This window comes from Galeopterus variegatus, unplaced genomic scaffold (genome assembly GCF_000696425.1).
Source record: "Galeopterus variegatus unplaced genomic scaffold, G_variegatus-3.0.2 Scaffold902, whole genome shotgun sequence".
Taxonomy (NCBI): domain Eukaryota; kingdom Metazoa; phylum Chordata; class Mammalia; order Dermoptera; family Cynocephalidae; genus Galeopterus; species Galeopterus variegatus.
Genome location: NW_007727013.1, coordinates 539846 through 561951, shown reverse-complemented (window position 1 = coordinate 561951; position 22106 = coordinate 539846). Strand labels below are relative to the sequence as shown.

Here is a 22106-nt window from a genome sequence, read left to right as displayed (position 1 = left end):
AAAAAATGTTGTGAAGTCAAAGCAATTTAGAAAATGCTGGGTTAAGCAAAATGAAACAAGTTGTGTTATGTTAGTATCTCAGTTTTTTTAATATGTTTATTGTGAAACCAAGGCTAACAGTGGTTTTATCTCTGGGGACTAAATATCAGAGTAACTTGGACATTTTTTCCAAACAACATTCTCACCTTTTCCCAATCCTGTTCCTCAGGCAGTAATGGAGGATCTGTGTGTTTTGTAGTTTGAAAACATTCCCCCAGTGATCTGATGCATCTCTACCTTTGATTGAGAATTGCTGAGATAGAGTATACAGGTTTCCCCAAATTTGTTTGATCACAGATTATTTCTTTTAGAGATTGTGTATTAACATTTCAAGGATTAGAAAGACATTTTGAGAATCTATGGGCTAGATTATAAAGTCCTTAGAAGTAAAGTGTAGTTTATGCTATGCCAACTAGTTGTTTTTCAGTTTTTGAAAGTATACTCCCATGGCTTTTGTAACACTATTCTGTTCTGAGTCTCCTAGTTTTCTGACCATGATTGTAGATTTTTACTTGTAGTATCTTCAAACTCTGAAAAAGTTCATAAGTTAATTTTTCTTGATGCTGTCTTTTTAGCGTATCTACTAGACCCATTTGTCTAGAGGCATTGTTAAACATTATATAATAATGGTAACTTGCTAAATTTGGTTAACTGTTAAGATGATTTCTAAAAGCTCTTTCCAGAATATATATATATGTATATGTATATATATATATATATATGTATGTGTTTCTATCTATATATTATATGTCACTTTTTGTATTTCCTACACAGAAATTTCAGGATATTGAAGAAACTCATCTCATTCACATAAAGGAAATTATAGGATCCTTGTCAAATGCTGTAAAGGAAATTCATTTGCAAATAGGCCAGGTGAGTTTTTTTTACTTTATGTTGAACTGGCTCATGAAAATTTTATGGTAATTTATGGCTCTTTAAAAATCTTTTATCACTGTATCTGAAACCCATAAGTATGATACTGAATTATTTTAGATAAAGAATATGTATTTACATGTATTAAATATAAAATAAAGTTGGTATTTGGTTGGCAACCAAGAATAATAATTAAAATTGATTTTTTAAATTAGCTATGCTCTTTCCCCATTACGTTAAAATTCTGAAGTTACCAATTTTTGAATATTTCTTTTCCAGGTTTCACTATTTTTAAATTTAGAGCAGCTCTAGTAAGTTATAGAACTTGTACTTAGAAATGTTCAAAAATATAAAAGAGGTTTATTGATGACAATTTGGGGTGCTCTGAAATACAGTCAAGAAAGATGAAGTCTGTTATTCTTTACAACTAAAAATCCAAAACTATTTTCATTGTCTCTATAAGTTTTATTTATCATCAGAATTATGTCTCTAAAACACTCAAAAATGGAAACAAGAAACTACCTTGACTTCTATGTTCATGAGGCCATATCTCAAGGGGTTTAATAATGTAAGCAGTGGTTGGTCCCCAGAGATCTACTAACACTGTAAGTAAGGAAACAGAGCATGTTAGGTAAATGAAAGTTCTCAAAGGCCTTTGAATCAAAAAATACATATTTTGGTGTAATGCATTTTAATTGTTTTGTGTAAGTTTTATTTGAAATACAGTAAGAATGTGGAAAAAGAAAAAATTGATCTTTATTTTATTTTGATAGGTCCATGAAGAATTTATAAATAACATGGCTAACACTACGGTTGAAAGTTTAATACAAAAATTTGCCGAGTCAAAAGGCACTGGGAGAGAAAGACCTGGTAAGATGATAAACTCTGTAAGGAAACATTTTCAAATTTCCCATCCAGTAACACATATGTTTGCCTTTAAGTTCATGTGTGTAGGGATTAATTTTAACTTTATATCACATTTCTGAACCGAGTAATATTTTGAAACTGTAAAATGGAGCCAAACCTAAAAATCCATGTAAAATATTAGATATTATTTTCCTTGTTTCTGTGGTATGTTTAATTAAGATTTTTGTTTTGGCCTTTAATAGTTAATATTTAGTTTTACCTAAAATGGTTATTATAACCTTTGCTAAATCAACCTATTACAGTTTGTTTAGATATTTGAAAGTGTAGTTAGCTACAGGACATTTTGATAAAAGGAAAACTGGAAGAGAATAGTGAACCCACAGAGCATTGAGGCCAATGTGGAACCTTTCTTAAAATTTTGTAATTTCTTTCTTTTCTCATTCACACATGCATTCAACAAATATATTTATCGAATAGTAACAGTACATACAGTAGACACTATTCTACCTAGACATTGTGAATGTACCAATGAACAAGTGGATATAGGAATCCTGGTTTCTGTTTTTATGAGCAAATGATTAGAGGAATCTCAAATTTTACTTTTAATAAGCATGTTATGAGGAACTATATATAAGTAACCCATTATCCTCCCTTGGTCAGCATACTTACAGTCTTTCAGATTTCTTTAATCTATTTATTAGTTATTATACCATGTTCCTGTAAGATATTTATTTCACTCCACAGGTAAAAATTATGGTATAGAATTTAGGAAAATGGATAAGTGATTCGTAGAGAAGTCTGGGAGCCATTTTTCTTCAGTGCAGTCCACAGAACTAAGGCTTGAAACCTATATCATCTTTAGTTTCTTCTTCTTCCCAAATTTCATTAATTTTCAAATCTCATTGTTTCAATTGTGTTAGTAATTTCTCCCTTCATACCTTCTTTCCGTGCTTACTCCACTTGACTGATTAATTTGCAGGTTTCTCATACTGGCACAGTAGAGATTTCTTCTCCAATCCATTTTACGTGTTTTAGCACACTCATGCTTTGACTGTATAATTATGCATTGCTCATAAGTCTTAGAATTTTAGAATGAAAGTTAAACTCTGAACTTGGAGTCCAAGCCCTTTAAGGATCTAGTGCTAATCCATTTTTAGTCTTAACTTTCCATTATTCCTACTCTGGTACCTTCACTGTGGTCAGTGAACTGCTTGCTGTTTCCTATACCCCTTTTCTCTTTTAGAAACTTAGTTGTCCTATGTCCTTACTTTAGAAAGTGCTAGATCCCACTTCTTTACTATCCTGCATGTTCCCATTTATATGTTGAATGAATGAACTCTTAAAGAGCCAGGTTATGAATTACTTCCTCCATCGAAAGTGCTGGAGAACTTTATATATATATTTTTTTGCATTGTTGCTGTCTACCTTAAATTTTAATAGTTGTGTACTTGTGAAAAAAATTCTATATTTGATTAGTCTATTTTCTCTATTTGTAAACAGTACATTTTCGTTGCATGAATGAACAAATGGGCATATAATGGAGAGGTTAGGGTATTAAGGAGGTTGGAATGGATGGATTTGGTATTAGAAAAGTCTTCATTAGGGGAATACCAAATAATTATGGTTAATGTTTAGTGAGCACTTACCCCGTGCCATGTACTGTGCCAACCACTTGGAGGCACACTTTGATCTTCAGCAACGTTTTTTTTTTTGTCCTTTTTGAGACCGGCCACACCGTGCTCAGCCAGTGAGCGCTGTGAGCGCACAGGTCATCCCTATATAGGACCCGAACCCATGGCGGGAGCACTGCTGCGCTCCCAGTGCCGCACTCTCCCGAGTGCGCCACGGGCTCGGCCCATTCAGCAACGTTTTGAAGTAAGTACTATTATTACCATTTAACAGATGAAGGAAATGTCAAAAGGTTAAATATTTTGCCTAAGGTAGTATGTGGCAGAGCTGGGATTCAGTTCTAGGATTCTTGATACCAAGTCCCCTGCTTTGGAAAAATTAGAACTAAGTATAGATATGTAGAGAGAATGAAGATTTTGAGAAACATAAGTACAGAATAGCATGGAACCCTAAAATTCCTTATAAATAGATTAAATTATAAGTGAAGACTAGGTAAGAGGGGTAAAAAACTATTGGGGAGTAAATAGACATTTTATACAGAGTATTTAGAAGAGTTGATAGAATGAAAACAAGGATGCACTGACTGGTTAAACATTCCTTAGTTGGAAATATGAATAAGATTGGTAGATTGTGTCAATGTTAGTATCCTGGTTGTCACATTATATTGTAGTTTTGCGAAAATGTTATCATTGTGGCAAACCTGTCAAAGAATACAAGCAATCTCCCTGTATTATATTTTATAATTATATGTGAATTTACAATTATCTCAAAAAAAAATTTCAATTAGAAAAATGCCTTGAAACTCAGGGACCTGAGCTGAAGTGTGAACCTAAACTGATGAACCAAACCTTTTTTTCTCCTTGAGTCATAAATGATCCAGAGTATATTTAAGCAAAAAGAAAGAATACAGAGAATGAGCTTGAAGTGAATCAATATTTTTCTTAGAATATTAAACCAGAGAATAATTGGAACATTAAATGTGTTCAGAATCAAGGCAGGTTTTATTTTGATTGGCATTTTTTTTTTTTTTTTTCTGACCAGTAAGGGGATCGCAACCCTCTCAGCTCAGTGTGAGCTGAAGTGTGAACCTAAACTGATGAACCAAACCTTTTTTTCTCCTTGAGTCATAAATGATCCAGAGTATATTTAAGCAAAAAGAAAGAATACAGAGAATGAGCTTGAAGTGAATCAATATTTTTCTTAGAATATTAAACCAGAGAATAATTGGAACATTAAATGTGTTCAGAATCAAGGCAGGTTTTATTTTGATTGGCTTTTTTTTTTTTTTTCTGACCAGTAAGGGGATCGCAACCCTCTCAACTCAGTGTCGTCCTCACCATGCTCAGCCAGTGAGCGCACCGGCCATCCCTATATAGGATCCGAACCCGTGGCCTCGGCGCTACCAGCACCGCACTCTCCCGAGTGAGCCATGGGGCCGGCCCTGATTGGCACTTTTTAATGGCATTTTATCTCTTCCCTGATGTAAATTTCCCACTCTACTTTGGCTTTCTGGGCTCCTTTACTGCTACTTTGCTTTATATTGCCAGTGTCATTTCCTAAGATACTGGACAACCAGGGGCTGACAAGCATGTGGCATGTGGTGCTGCCTTTACTCATGGCAGATACCATTACTAAGTCATTGTAGTTTTCATCCATAGCAAACCTCAGAATGTCTCTCATCACAGTGCTAAAGGCAGTCCCTGCCAAGATTGAGTGTTGGCACTCATGTTAAAACCTGTCATCTCTGGCTTAGTTCAAAGGAGACTCTTTGTTTGAAAATGTCAGAAAGCCAGTTGAAACAAGCTTAAGCAAAAATTCCGTGCATTGGCTTTTTTAACCTGGAAGAACTGGAATGGATTTAAGGACCAAATGGATGTCATTAGGACTTTGTTTCACTCTTTTCTCTCATTTCTGCTTGTCTCTCTATTTGGCTTCAGTTTCTTAAGCTTTACTGTAGATTTACTTCCCATTGCTAGGAAGGAAAGCAGGCATCAACAGTCCCAAGCCTATATTAATTCAGTTTAGAACGCTAGAAGAAAAAACCCTCTTTTTCCTAGTGTCAGCATATTAATTTCAGGTAAGGTTCTGCTTTTGTCATATGCCTATCTTTGAATTAATCACTGTGTTTAGGATAGTGGGATATTATGATTGGTCAACATATGTCACGTGCCTATGGGGGACAGGATTTGTATCCTAAAAGGGATGTGGAAATGTTTTCTGAGCAGACAAAAAAATTACTCCTAGTACATTATAGAATCAGTGTACAAATACAAAGTTCCTAAACCCAAAAATGTAACCTTTAGAACTGGGACAGTTTTTATATGTGTTTCAGGTGTAGGACTTAATCATGGTACTAATCTTTAAATAATCAGAAACATCAGTTTAGGAGGTAAGGATTTACTTTATGGTTAAAGTCAAGGAAAAAAGTTATGTACCTCAGTTTGTCTTACAGTAATGGAATTTTATTGCTTAAGGGGACCTTAAAAATAATCTAATCCAAATCCATTCATTTAACACAGCAATATGTTAGAACTTATCAAATATATACCACTAATTTCATTTAACATTCACTTACAGGTGAAGTAGAGTTTTGTCAATTCTCATAATGTCCTACCTGCCTACCTACTCATACAATTTCCATGAAAAAACTCAACAAATACACACAGATATTTTATAAGTTGCCTTCTGTTGGTTAGGTATTTAAAATAGCTATATATGAGAAATTGCCTTTAGGCTTACTGCCTGATTCCTTTTCAATTCTAGATGTTTAGATCACATTTATTTTCTTGTCTGTGGTACAGTGCAGTATTTGTGGTCTGCTCTTTATTAGGAGTGAGACTGTTAAGCCTCAGTATCCTCATCTGTAAAGTGGGGATAACCCAACCTCATTGGGTTGTTGGATGTTTACATGAGATAATATAGCATTTATTAAGTATTTAATAAATATTACTTTCAAAAAATAATACATTTCTGATTAAAGGTAGCTGCTAATAGGTATTGTTTCTTCATAAATTTAATTTTACTGGCTTCAAGATACACTAAGATACATAGAAAGTACCTATAGCTGCATGGTAGGAATTCAGCAGAAGGCCATGAATGGTGATGTCATGGGCTTTCCTAGAATTACTAAACCCAGAATGAGGTGGCTGTTTGGGGATGACTGTTGACATTGTATATACAGGTGACTAGCTTTCAAAAAAGAATCCTAGAACTAACTTTTTTTTTTTGGAAAGGGGTAGTGTGGGGTGGAGTGGAAGGGATAAATATTACTTCACTGGTTGAGTTCCTATAGGTGACTAGCTATAGCTCTTTTGTATGTATTTGTTTTATACAGGTGACTAGCTTTCAAAAAAGAATCCTAGAACTAACTTTTTTTTTTTGGAAAGGGGGAGTGTGGGGTGGAGTGGAAGGGATAAATATTACTTCACTGGTTGAGTTCCTATAGGTGACTAGCTATAGCTCTTTTGTATGTATTTGTTCAGTTTATGGCACCTGAACAAATAAATGAGTCCAGTGGCCCATTGCAATAACAAAAATTTTGTTTCTCAGAAAAATAACGTAACAAAATTTTGCATGTGATTATATGTAATTCATGTACTTAAAGGATTTTGTTTTATAAGATGTATTCTAACCTTCACTTGTTTCATACTGTTGATTTCTGTCAACATTTTATTTCTCTTGTTTTGTAAGTGCCCCCTCTAGTGGATGAGTTCCTTCCTAAACTAGCTTTAGTTCTGTGGGATACAGATTTTAAAAACGAAACAAGAGGCCCACTTCTTTTTAAAATTTGTATATCTGAAAGTTAACCTATATCTCTGATGCTGAAAAATGACACTATTTTATCTTTAGTCAGTTGTCTATTGAAAAATATAACCTGCCAATTTATGTTTCCAGTTCTCCTATGTAAGTCAACATGTTGAGAACATTAAAGTATTTTTCCCTACTTATTGAGATAATGTTATACTACTTATATGTGGTGACAGTTTTTGTCATTGATTTTTAAATGTAGTACTGCATTGTTCCTCTGGAATTTGAGTCACTGTAAGCAGATGCTTTGATTATCAAAGCACCTGTGGTCTGAAAGGATCTTGAATAAACAGGTGTTTTCTAATTTTGGATATCTTTTTATATTTTAGCAACATTATCCTAGTAGTTCTAACCATTCTCATGTACATATCTTAGTTGCTAAAAGAGATTAAAGTCCATATTTTTAATGTTTTCTATTTTACAGTCATTCTGCTAATTTTACTGTATGCTATTTATAATTCATAAAAGTTCACCAAGTTTCCATTTATAAGAAACCAAAGGATAAATAACTTAAAGAAAATAAAAAGTTGGTAGACCAGTATGTAATATGTTTAAATGTTTTGTTGAAAATCTTATCTGTATGTTCATTATATAATATACATTTATAGATTCCATTTGAAGACTTAAGAACTTTTTTCTTTCTTTTTATAGCAGTTTTAGTTTTATAGAGAAATTGAGCAGAAAGTACAGATAGTTCTTATACCTTCACCCCCACCCTCATATACACTTTCTCCTATTATTGACATGTTATATAAGTGTGGTACATTTGTTACAGTTATGAATCAATATTGATATATTATTATTAGCTTGATTTTACATTAGGGTATCCCTCTTTGTATTGTACAGTTCTATGGATTATGCCAAATGCATAATGTCATATATTCACCATTATAGTTTTTCTGCCCAAAAAATCTTCTAGGGACTTTAGATATAAAATTAAAGATATAAATAGGAGAAGCCTGATAAAGTTGGACGTAAAAAACAATCAATTACAAAGAAAAAGGGAAAATGAGATTCATGTGGTAACAGACTACCTAAATGAGATTAATGTATTAGTTTAGATATTTGGAATATTTTAGCTTCTACATTTGGTATATTATTATAAATTACAGGGTAAAGCAAATAATTTTAAAAATAATATAATCTAGGGACCATCTTTCCATACCTCTCAAAGATTTGGGATAATACCAAGCCTATTAATAGAACCTCCTACCCCTACCCTCACCCACATTTTTTTTTGAAACCAGAGAAGCAAAAACCCTTGTGTAGAAAGCAAAATTAAAAATGGCTAAGGAGAGGCAAAGACCCACTAACCATACCAGATATACTGTGATTATTTGGTTTTTCCATGAGATAGCAAGGGAGGAATAATTAGAGAAAGAGGAGAGGAGAATGGGTAATGATTTAGGGAAGAGGATAATATAGATTAGTACCAATGGAAGAGTAAAAGAGGAGCACCCACAGAGAAATAACATCAAAAAGCTCTGTACTGTGCAGTAGTACACCTTCACCTGTATGTCACAGCCACCTAGGGAAGAGGCATAGAACTCTGTCCTTTGGGGATATATATGGAGTAGGCTGTTAAAAATATCCACTTATACATAGTTGTTTGGCACAACGCCTAATAATTGGTTATATTTTATATCTTTTAGTGCAGGAGTCAGCAAATTGTGGCCATTGAGCCAAATTTAGCTCTGCCTATTTTTGTGAGGCCTACAGGCAAAGAATGGATTTTACAATTTTAAATGGTTGGAGGAAAAAAATCAAAAGAAGAGTAATATTTTGTGACACAGAAAAATTACATGAAATTCAGATTTCAGTGTCCATGAATAAAATTTTATTTGAACACAGACACACTTGTTTATGTATTGTCTGTGGGTGCTTTTGTGCTACAATAGCGGAGGTGAGTAGTTGTGACAGACTGCATGGCCCACAAAGTCAAATATTTACTCTCTGACCCCTTACAGAAAATGTCTGCTCACCCCATGTTAGAGAATGCATTTCTTGTGTAGTATAGTATCATATATTATGTCATAATATGTTCAAATTGTGTAGCTTATGACAATATGTAAATTTTTTCAAAAAGCAATTCTGTTGTTCTTGGGTTCAGAAATCATTTAATCTGACATTTTGTACCAATTGCATCTATAGTCATATCACAGCATAGTAATTGATCCTCATAATAGTCCTAAATTGTGAAATAAATATTAAACTGTTTTGAGAAGGCTTTGTTCAGGGAAGCTTAGTTCATTAATTTGTGGTAGCCATTAAAAATGTTAATAAACGTATAAACATTCTGACAACAAAATGGAATTAAAAAAATAAAGTAAGCACATTACATTTTCTGCATGTAAAAATTATGTGTATAGTAACAAGGACAGGCTTTTAGTTCTTTGTGCAGTATGTAAAAGAAGCTAACTCAAGCCAGTTTGAACTTAAAAGGAAATTTATTAGAAAGAAACTGAGGTATCTTAAGGATCCAAAATCAGAAATATAGCAAGGCTTCAGAAAAAAACTCAAACCAGTAGGAAAATTGGATATCATTTTTCCTTTATTCTGTCTCTACATTTCTACTGCTTTACTGTTTTCTTTGCAAAATGGCTTTCTTTGCTTCTCCAGTCACATGATATAAGGTACGGTTTCAGTACTTTATTTAAAAAATTTTTTTTTATTTGTTCCTTAGTTGCAGAAAATTGGATATCATTTTTCCTTTATTCTGTCTCTACATTTCTACTGCTTTACTGTTTTCTTCGCAAAATGGCTTTCTTTGCTTCTCCAGTCACATGATATAAGGTACGGTTTCAGTACTTTATTTAAAAAAATTTTTTTTATTTGTTCCTTAGTTGCAACCACAGCTCAGAATTAACCCAGATTTTTGTCCCTTTCCAAATTTCTTGGAGAAAGAATCTGATCTTTCCAGCTTGGGTCAAGTAATCTCTCTAAGTCCAGTCAGTTCTACTAGGTCATGTGTTGTAAACATGTCTTCTGCACTTACCACTCATTGGAGAAGGGGCAATTTCCAGAGAAATGATCTCAGCATATCCCCCAGATACCTCCTGCGGTTGCCATCACCTAGAAGATACATCAAGATTTCTGGAGGTGGGAATTGGGGCAGGGTAGGGATGTGGTTTGAAAATGCATATCTAGCATTAACTTTTTCTCCAAAATTTTGTTATGAAAACTTTCAAACATGCAGAATAATTGAAAGTATTTTACAATGAAGAATCATATACCCACCACCTAGATTCCACCATTAACATTTGCCATACTTGCTTTATTACATGTATTCACCCATCACTCATCTATACATCATCTTTTTTTATGCATTTCAGAGTAGGTTGCAGAAATGAGTACACCTCCCCCAAATATTTCAGCATGCATATCATCCCTCTTTTTTTTATTGTGGTAAATTAATATGAAATTCACCATTTTAACTGTTTTAAGGTGTATAGCTTGGTGGCATTTAGTATATTCACAGTGTTGTGCAACCATAACCACTGTCTAGTTCTAGAATATTTTAATCATCCCCAAGAAGAAACTTTGTTCTGTTTCCCTCCAACTTCCAGCCCCTGGCAAAAAGTAATGTGCTAACTCTTTGAATTTGTTTATTCTGGATATTTCATATAAATGAATGAGTAGTTCATACAAAAGAATGGATAGTTCATATAAATGAGTGAGTACTTCATATAAATGGAATCATACAAACAATATGTGGCCTTTTGTGTCTGGCTTCTTTCATTTTGTATAATGTTCTCAAGGTTCATTCATGTTGCAGCATGTGTCAATACTTTATTCTTTTTTGTAGCAGAATAATATTCCGTTGTATGGATATGTCACATTTTGCTTATCCTTTCATCTGTTGACGGACATTTGGGTTGTTTCCAGCTTTTGGCTATTGTGAGTAGTGCTGCTATGAATGTGTGTGTACAAGTTTTTGTTGGAACATCTGTTTCAGTTCTTTTGGGTATATACATAGGAGTGGAATTACTGGGTTATATGGTAATTCTATGTTTGAATTTTTGAGGAACTCCCAAACTGTTTCCACAACACCCCACATTACATCCCTAACAGCAATGTTGAGGGTTCCAATTTTTCCATATCCTTGCCAACATTATTTTCCATTTTTTAAAAAAAATTACAGCCATCCTAGTGGGTGTAAAGTTGTATATTGATTTGCATTTCCCTAATAACTAATGATGCTGAGCATCTTTCCATGTGCTTGTCGGCTATTTGTATATCTTCTTTGGAGAAATGCTTATTCAAGTCTTTTGCCCTTTTTTTTTTTTTCCTTTTTGTTTTTTTTCATGACCGGCAATGGATCGCAACCCTCAGTGTTGCGCCCGTACTGGACCGGGACCGGCAACGGGATCGCAACCCTCGGTGTTGCCCCCGCGCCTCGCTCAGCCAGTGAGCGGCCGGTCTGTATGTGGGATCCGAACCCTCGGCGGGAGCGCCGCCACACTTCCCAAGTGGCGCATTGTAGCAGTGCGCCACCGGGCCGGCCCCTTTTGCCCATTTTTAAATTGGGCTGTTGACTCCTAGGAATTTCTAGGAATTCTTTATTCTGGATATTAGATCCTTATCAGATGTATGGTTTTCAAATATTTTCTTCCATTGTGTGGGTTGTCTTTTTACTTTCTTGGTGGTGTCCTCTGATGCACCGAAGTTGTAATTTTGATGAAATTCCATTTATCTATTTTTTATTTTGTTGGTTGTGCTTGTGCTGTCTAAGAAAGCATTACCAAATAGAAGGTCATGAAGACTTACCCTGTGTTTTCCTCTAACAAGCTTTTTCATTTAGGTCTTTGATCCATTTTGAGTTAGTTTTTGTATGTGGTGTGAGATAAAGGTCCAACTTCATTCTTTTGCATGTGAATATCCAGTTGTCCCAGCACCATTTGTTGAAGAGATTATTCTTTTCCAAGTGAATTGTTGTGGCACCCTTGTTGAAAATCAACTGACCATTGGCATATTGAGTTTATTTCTGGAATCTCAGTTTTATCATTATCCAGTACCACAGTGAATTGATTACTGTACTTTTTCATCAGTTTTGAAATCTGGCATTGTGAGTCCTCTAACTTTGTTCTTTTTTGAGATTCTTTTAGCTATTTGGGCCTCATTTTTTAACAGGTTCTACTGAGTGTATTAGTTACGTATTGCTGCTATAACAAATTACCACAAACTTGGTGGCTTAAAACAAAACAAATTTGTTATCTTAAAATTCTGTGGGTCAGAAGTTTAATACAGGTCTCACTGGTTAAAATCAAGGTGTCTGTTGGGTTGCGTGGAGACCCTGGAGGAGAATCTGTTTCCTTGCTTTTTCTGACTTCTAGAAGCTGCCCACAATGTTTGGATCATGGCCCCTTCCTCATCTTCAATGCTAGAAAAAGCTAGCCAAGTTCCTCTCACATTGTGTTACTCTGACATCCTCTGCTGCCTCCCTCTTCCACTTTTCAGTACCCTTGTGATTACATTGGGACTACTCAAATAATCAAGGATAATCTCCCTATTTTAAAATCAGCTGATTAGTGACTGTAATTCCCCTTCGCCATGTAACATAACATATTCATAGGTTCTGGGGGTGAGGTTGGGGACCCTTTTGGGGGAGAGGGACATTATTCTTCCTGCCACATTGAGGTATACTTTATAGTATACAAAATATACCTCTTGCAAGTGTATAGTTTGATGAGTTTTAGTAAATTTATACAGTTATGCACCTGTCACTACAATACAGTTTTAGACCATTATTCATCATTCCAAAAAGTTCCCTTGTACCTGTTTGCTGCTCTCACCCCCAGCAAGCAACCACTGATCTGCTTTCTGTCTCTATAAGTTTTGCTTTTCTAGAAATTTCATATAAATGGTATTATACCATATGTAGTCCTTTGTGTCTCACTTCTTTCATTTAACATGATATATCTAAGGTTTATCCACATTTTTGCATGTATCAGTAGTTTGCTCTTTTTTATTTCTGAGTACTGTTCTGTTGTATGGGTGAACCACAGTTCATTTAGCCATTTACCTGTTGATGGATATTTGCAGAGTTTCCATTTGGGGGCTATTATGAATAATGCTGCTATGAACTTTTACCTACAAGTCTTTGTGTGATGTTTTTATTTCTCTTAGGTAGATACCTAGGAGTGGAATAGCTGGGTCTTATGGTAGGTATGTGTTTAATTTTTTAACAAACTGCCAAACTATTTTCCATAGTGGCTTCAGCATTTTACAGTTCCCATCAGCAGTGCATGGGAAAGTGGAAGGCTCTACTTTCTTCATATCTTTGCTAGAACTTGGTATTTTTTGTCTTTTTGATAATAGGATTCAAGTAGGATAGTGCTACCTCATTATGATTTTTAATCTACATTTTCCTAAAGACTGATGATGTTGAGCATCTTTTTATGTGCTTATTAACCATTTGTGATTTTCTTTGTCAAAGAGTATTTTAATCTTTTGACCATTTTTAAATTGGATTGTCTGTCTTAATAATTCTGGGTACAAGCCATTTGCCAGGTACATGTTTTCTGAATATTTCCTCCCAGCATTCTAGAAAATGTGAACTAATTTATATGGACAGAAAGGAGATCAGTGGTTGCTTTGGAATGGGTGGAATGGGTTACAGAGGAGCTTGAAGTGATGGCTATGTGTGTTATTTCTGGCAGTACACTCACAAATGTAACACATGTCAAAATTTATCAAATTCTATCATTTAAATATGTGTAGTTTATTGTGTGTTAATTATAGCTCAGCAAACCTGTTTAAAGAGGGGGTAGAGGGAATCACTTTAAGAGTTTTGGGCTGAATAACTGAAAGGATGGAGTTGCCATTAACTGAAATAGGGAAGGCTTACAGATATAAGTGCTATAATTATATAAGTTCCGCAGGAGATTTGTATGCATAGTATAAGTGGAGAAGCACTGTCTAGACTTACTGAATATCTGGCAATGGCCTGAGGGTCCCCTAGGACTATAGTTCTCAAAATATGACACCAGGTCCATCCCCATCACCTGGGAGTTTGTTAAAAATGCAAATATTTGAACACCACCCTATCTTTCAAATAGGACACTCTGGGGTTGGGGCCCACCGAATGTGGTGATCAGAACCACGATACAGTTTGAGAAGCATTGCACTAGGAGTTTCTGATGATCAGTTGCAGGTTAGAACCACTAAATTGAGGAAATTGTTTCTACAAGCTCTTTATTAAAGTGGATACTCCCAAAGTGAAATATTGATGTCTGACACTTACTTTCAAATGGTTTGGGAAAAGAAAAAGAGAAAACTATGTGTATGGCTGTGTATATATAGAGAAAGAAAAATGGCAAAAGTTATTACTGTTATTATCCCCCCTTTCTAAATGATGCAACCTAGGTTCAAAAAGAATAACTAGTCCAAGGTAATCAGCCAGCAAGCAGGTGGCAAAACTGGGACTCGATCCTCCGTCACCACAAGCTGTAGTTTAATGCTCTTTTTTTGGGTTAGCTTGCCTGGTTCATCACTTCAGGCATCTGGGAATGTGGCTGTGTTGCATTCCACAGGCCCAGGAGCAAGCTTGAAAATGTAATCATTGACTCCCATTGTTATGAGTCACACCCCTGTCTACACACACACATACCACTTCATTATCTTTGTTCCTTTTATTAGAGTTTGGGTATATGTCTGAGCGAGTTTGTATGTTTTACCTTGGCTGTAATTAGAATTAAGTGCCCTTTGGTTTTAGTTGGGAATATGCAGAAATACACTTGATTTGAATAGCCCAGACTTCTTATTTGAGTTTTGAGGCCCGTTTTTAACTAGACAGAGTTGCAGACTTGCCCTGTTGGTGGCCTGAGATTTAAGATTGATTCAAAGCAACAGGGGTACTATTAATTAATTATTATTATTAATTATTTTATACTCTGCTTCACTCCACAAAAATTTGCGGTGATTAAAGATTACTGTTAAGTGAGTTGGTTTTTCCTCCTGTAACATTTCTTAAAAGTTTTGATCCAGATTAGGTTTGAATGAATTCTTTAGGTTGTGGCTTTTTTTTTTTGATAGCAATAATTTATTCCTACCTGATGATTAAAACATCATATTTAAGAATTGTTTTGCTTTGAATCATTGACTTCTTAGAGTTGTTCTTCTGTTCTTGAGTTTAGTTGAACTCATAGTGGTGTTTTTAAATAATGTGTAAAAGAGCATCAGAAGACAGAACAAAAATGGTTTTATTTGCTTTTATACAAACTAAATTGCCCTTGTGACCCAGCATAAAATCTAAGTGCTAAGAGCAGTTATTTATTTTGACAAAAGAGTTAATTGAGTCTAAAACAGTTGAAATTCCAGTCGTAGCAAACTATTCATTAAGACTCTCACTCTGGCTTTAGTACTGTCAAAAAAAATAACTTGTCTTATGATTAAATAGCAGAATGATGGGCAGTGGATTGCATTTGAGGGAAATGCTGAATAAACTTTCCACTTGTGAAATAGTTCAGAAGTGACATGGTACTAGGGGGGTCAGAGTGTGCATTGATATCCAGCTGAGCTGTCAACTGGCACTGAGCCAGGCACGCAAAGCCTTGCCATGTGAAGCAGTATGTGGAGCATATGCCATTGGAAAAAGAAAATCTTTTTTATGCATGATTTAATTTTTTTGAAAAAAGGGTACATTTAGTTTTATTATACCAGAAACTGTTGGTATTTCTATCTTTAATAGAAAAGCTTATGTGGATGGATGTTACTCAATTAAAAATATTTAATATATATTTTATGATTTGAAAGGATTTGACATTTTATATTTCAAAAATGTTTTTTATTTTGAATATTTTTGTTGGACATTTTCCTATTTCAAATAGATTTTAAGATGATGTATAGAAAAGATAAAGAAGAAAAGCAATCAAGATTAAGTCTGGTATAGAGAAAGGGTTTTGTGAGGAGAAATGTAGAATTTTGTTTGAAGGGATTGATTTTACAGAGTTAAGGGATGCCTTTACTGTTTCACTTATATGAAGTCATCTGAAGATCTTGAGCATTTTTTCTGTATGTGCCATATTTGTTATGATGTTATAAAAGTCTTTCTAGATATTATTTTTTTTAGTATTTGTAAACAATGCAGTTTGTTTGGCATTGGTGTTTTGTTTTTATTTTTATTTTCCCTCTCTAGAATAAGCCAATAGCCTGACTATTAGATATTCTGTTAATAGTCAGTTGGTGTTTGTGCTGTATGGCTGTAGGAAAATTTTTGACTAACCACATTTCTGGTTACCTTTTTTTGGTAAACGTTTTCTCAGATTTATTTGACAGATGGTTATATTTTCTAACTTTACTAGTACTTGGGAAAGCCAGTAATACATAATAAGCTGTCGGTAATTTAGGTAAAGATTTTTCATTCTTCATAATTTTATATCATGTAAAAAGTTGCTAATTATGAGATGCACACACTTAAATTCTTTACCCTTATTGGTCTTTCATTCTGTCCTCATCTCATTGTTAATATGAGGTCTCTAAGGGACTCTAAGAATAAGTTCAGTACCCTTTCATTAAATGATTTTTCAGCTTCAGATTTGCAGAGTGGGCATGAATAAAGTCCTTAAATTTTTAATTGGGCTGTTTTCTGACTCTTTAAGGCTTTTTTAGATGGAAATGACAAATGTATTTTTTTTAGTCATATGATGAATATACAGAATACTTTACTAAAGAAGATATTAATAGTTGATTAGGACCTTGTTTAGTAACTCACTTTTATGACTATTTAGTTATTCTGCTTATCACTAAATGTTAATCTATTTGATTTGGATGGAAACTAGGACTTAAAAGAAGTAAATCTTAGATTTCGGAGGAAGGGAGAGGGACATTTAGCCAATATTTTTAGACCCTTCTACTTGTAGAGAAATCTTTCTTGTTAGTCAGTGGTTTTCTTTTATAAAGGAATAATCAGTAAGAACTCTGATCACAAATTTGCTCATAGTTAAACTTTACGTCTCAGAAGAACCAGTAACAAAATCCTCTATTATCTACTCTTTATTTCTAGCTCTTTTAAAAAATTTTTTTTGATATAGCAGGTTATACCACTTACCATTAATAAATTCAAAATTATTTCATAAGCATACTGGACTTTAATAAATTTATATATTGTAAAAGAGGGCTAAAATGACAGCTTAGTGAGAGGTAATATTTTACTCTGATATTTAGCTTTTGGGATTTTTCAGTAGAAGAATAATTCATGCTTTTGCTACTTTCCCTACTACCTAAATAACTTGGTATTTTACAAATATGAAGTATACCATATTTTATGGCATTTAAGGCTCGTCTCAGCAGTTCTGTCATTTCAGGGCTATCTTAATTGTTTTCTAACTGATTTCAACTTTATCATCTTTCCCATCTATACAGTCGATCCCTCTTACTAGTGCTAAATTATTTTTCCTATAAGACCATTTTATGGGTGTGTGTGTATGACCTTCTCACACAGAAACTCTTCCCATTGCTCGCTTGTTCCCAAGTTCAAGTTCCTTGACCTGCTGTACAGTTAGAGAAATGTGGGTTGTAATCCTGGGACCACTACTTAACTAGTATGTAATTAATTCATTTATTCATTCAACAAACATTTACTAAGACTTGCCTGGCATTATTCTAGGTATTGAGGATGCAGTGGTGAACAGGACAGATGAAGTCCCAAGCTTACGTTATGTAGTACTTACTATATTGATATCCCTATTTTTCCCATGAGCACAACCAAGGATTCAGCAACTGCCTTTTACTGTGCTTGTTTTTTGTCAACTATACTGCAAGATCTTTGAAAGCAGAAACTACATGTTAGATCTCAGTGTCTCCAGTTATGCAGTATCACCTATATAGGGTTTTCAGTAAATTATTGTGCTTATAATAGGCTAGTCTTAATCTTTTCCAGTTAAGGTTATATTACTGATATTTCAATGAACTATCACATAACACTGGAACACATTTTTTAAAATCGAAACTTAATTGGTTACACATATTTGTGGGGTACAGAGTTGTGTACAGTACATACCTGTGTACAATGTATGATGATCAAATCAGGATAATTAGCATATTCATCATTTCTTCGTGTGAAGAACATTCAGTCTCTTCTAATCATTTGATACATGCAGTAAATTGAAGTTAGTTATAGATGTGTACCTCAGCTGTACATCAATAGAAACTTATTTCCCCTAACTAGCTGTTTTGTGTCCATTAATTAATTTCTCACTATCCTCTTTCCACCTTTCCCACTTCTGGTAACCACAGTTCTGTTCTCTCCTTCTGAAGGTTCAGTGTATTATTATGATTATTCATTCTTTCTTTACTTCTTCTTTCCTTCCTTCCTTCTCCCTCCCTTCCCTTCCTTTCCTTCCTTCCCTTTTTTTCTTTCCTTCCCTTCCTTCTCTTTCTTCTCTTTCTTTTGTCCCACTTATGAGTGAGGACATTCAGTATTTCTCTTTCCGTGCCTGGCTTATTTTACTGAATGTAATTTTCTCCAAGCTCATCCATGCTGCTGCGAATGGAAGAATTTCATTCTTTTTTATGGCTGAGTATTCCATTGAGCTGCAATAAACATGGGAGTGCAACTATCCCTTCAATGTGATGATTTCCATTCCTTTGGGTATATGCCTAGTAGTGGGAGTGCTGGATTGTATGGTAGTTCTATCTGTAGTTGTTTGAGAAACCTCCATACTGTTTTCCATAGTGGCTGTACTAATTTATAGTCCCACCAACAGTGTAAGAAGGTTCCCCTTTCTCTGTATCCTTACCAGCATTTGTCTTTTTGAAAGCCGCCAGCCTAACTGGGGTGAGATGATATCTCACTGTAGTTTTGATTTGCATTTCCCTGATACTTAGTGATGTTGAGCATTTTTTCATGTGTCTGTTGGCCATTTGTATGTCTTCCTTTGAGAAATGTCTATGCAGTGACTTTGCCCATTTTTTAATCAGATTATTACTATTTTTTTTTAACTGTCATTTGCGTTCCTTGTATATTCTTTATAGAGCTAGGGCTGGGTCTGGAGCTCACAGACCCCTCAAGCCTGTTGTCCAGACTGGGTCACAAACCCTGCATATGCAGGTCTATGAGCTACGTAACTGGAAAAAAGGTCCTTGGAGCCTTGGTTGAAGAAATAGTCTTTATTCAGCACACACATGTCTGAGAGCTAGGCAGTCCACAGAGAAACTCAAAACTCAACTGCTCCTGGCAAAGTCCAGAGAAAAACTGAGCAGCTGCTAGCAAAGTAAACATGCTCTATTTTTAGACATGAGCTCTCTGCTAGCCAGCAGTTCAGGGCTGTTGCTCCACACAACTGAAGAACACACCAGAATAGCAACAAAACTAAAAAAGTACATTGGTGTGCATGCACACTAACTCCACCCACACACAGTTTGTTTACAAATAATATGCTGCAGCACACCCAACTGGACCTGAGGTGAGGGGGCCTGATTGAACTATTCTATTTTCCCAACATTCTGGATATTAATCCCTTGTTAGAGGCATAGTTTGCAAATATTCTCTCCCATTCTGTAGGTTGTCTTTTCACTCTATTGTTTTCTTTGCTCTGCAGAAGCTTTTTAGTTTGATATAATCCCATTTGCTTATTTTTTCCTTTTGTTGCTTGTGCTTTTGAGGTCTTATTTGTAAAGTCTTTGTCCAGTCCTACTTCCTGAAGTATTTCCAATGTTTTCTTTAGGGGATTTATACCTTCAGGTCTTATATTTAAGTGTTTAATCCATTTTGAGTTGATTTTGGTATATGGTGGGTGGTAAGGGTCTACTTTCATTTTCTGCACATGGGTGGATATCTAGTTTTCCCAGCACCATTTATTGAGAGGCTGTCCTTTCCCCAATTAATGTTCTTGGTGCCTTTGTCAAAGATCAGTTAGCTGTAAGTATGTTGTTTTAGTCCGTTTTGTGTTGCTATAACAGAAGTACCTGAGACCGGGTAATTTATAAGGAAAAGAGGTTTATTTGGCTTATGATTCTGGGACAGCTGCATCTGGCATGGGCCTCAGGCTGCTTCTGCTCATGGTGGAAAGAGGCAGGTACAAGCAGATCACATAGTAAGAGGAAGCAAGAGAGAGAAAGGAGGTGCCAGGGTCCTATAAACAACCAGCTCTTGTGGGAACTAATAGAGCGAGAACTTACTCATTACTCCCCCTCCTAGGGAGAGCACTAAGCCATTCATGATGTATCTTCCCCTATGACTCAGTCAGTTTCCAACACTGCCACATTGTTGATCAAATTTCCATGTGAGTTTTGGAGGGGACAACACATCCAAACTCCATCATATGAGGATTGATTTCTGAATTCTCTATTCTGTTCCATTAGTCCATGTGTCTGTTTTTACACCAGTATTATAAAACCATGCTGTTTTGGTTACTATAGCTTTGTAATATAATTTGAAGTCAGGTAGTATAATGCCTCCAGCTTTATCTTTTTTTTGCTCAGGATTGCTTTGGCTGTTGGAACACATTTCAGAATTAAAATGATGTGTTATCAATTAAAAAAAATTAAATAAAAAAAATTTTAAGATTACATTTATGATGGGGTTTGTCTAATAATTATTTTCTACCCTGTTTGTTTTCTACTTTTTTTTTTCCAGGGCTTATTGACTTTGAAGAATGTGACCCTGCTAGTGCAGTTGAAGGTAAGTTGATTAGTTATAATGTGTTAATGCATGTGACAACTAGCTAGTATCTTCTGTTCATTGAAGGGGCTGCTGTTCATAGGTGTCAGCATACCTGTGGAGTGATATAAAAATCTGAGTGTAGTTTGAAGGCCTGCAGATGCTAATTGTTACTTCATGAATAATCAGTAGATTTACTAAAGGAATATTTGTGTTGCTCATAACAAAATACCTGGAACTGGGTACTTTGGAAGAAAATGAAATTTATTGTTTACAGTTTTAGAGGCTGGGAAGTCCACTGACCAGGGAACACATCTGGTGAGGTGACTTGGTAGTGGCTTTACAGCCATGTAGGGATTTCACATGGCAAAATACAGCAGAGTAGATAGAGATTCTCACATTCTCTACTTTTAAAGCCCTCAGAACCATACCCCTGACCACCATTATTAATCCATTCACTGTGGCATGATCCTACAATCTAATCACCACTTCAGGGCCCCACCTTTCAATTACCATAATAGGATTTCCCACGCTGAAGAGTTATAGTGGGGAATTAAGTTTCAGTGAGGTTGGGGGCATCCAGTCCACAGCAGTTTGTTAGTGTATATATTTTAAAAGATTAAATATAACATGTATTTGTTTTCAAATATACATCAAGATTGTTTTCTCCACTGACATCCATCTTTAAACCTTCTAATGTCACGAATATGAAACTTATCACTACACATTAGTGTATAGTGCTTAATCTATAGTGGGTAACATTTCATTTACTAATGAGATGGTGCATTAACGTTAATATTACCATCATTCAAAATGGGCGATGGTTTCACTTAGAGAAAGCATCCACAACCAGCCTGACTCCTATTTAAATAGGTGTTTTTCATAGAATGAAACCCAAAAGATGCCTGCTGTTTTTTGTTCATGTTTTATATATCTCACTTTGTTATCTGCTAGAAATAATTTTAAGACAGGCTTCTATTTTTTCCAACCCCTGTGTAAGAATTTGAAGAAATGGTTTGCTGTAAAGTTTGTTATTGAATTAGTCAGTAGCCCTGGGGCCTAGGCTTCTGGTACTCACTAGCTATTTGGCTGAGAGCAATAGTTATTTAAATTCTGTGAACTTCATCTTTCTTTATTGTAAAGTGAAGATAAAAAATAATACCTACCCTGAGAGAATAAAAATGTAGTTGATTTTTAAAATATCATGGCCGGCCCGGTGGCGCACTGCTACAGTGCGCCGCTTGGGAGCGCGGTGGCGCTCCCGCCGAGGGCTCGGGCTCCAAAACCAGTC

General features: G+C 35.1%; 1 protein-coding gene across 1 annotated transcript in view; it reads left to right on the top strand.

Annotated features, from left to right (window-relative positions):
* The window catches only part of FCHO2 (FCH domain only 2), a 121001-nt gene that overhangs the window by 44851 nt on the left and 54044 nt on the right, over nucleotides 1-22106 (top strand). Inside the window, exons 7-9 of the mRNA XM_008573324.1 lie at nucleotides 814-912; nucleotides 1686-1782; nucleotides 20792-20836. Coding sequence (XP_008571546.1) covers nucleotides 814-912; nucleotides 1686-1782; nucleotides 20792-20836 — 241 coding nt within the window. The remainder of the gene's footprint in view (nucleotides 1-813; nucleotides 913-1685; nucleotides 1783-20791; nucleotides 20837-22106) is intronic.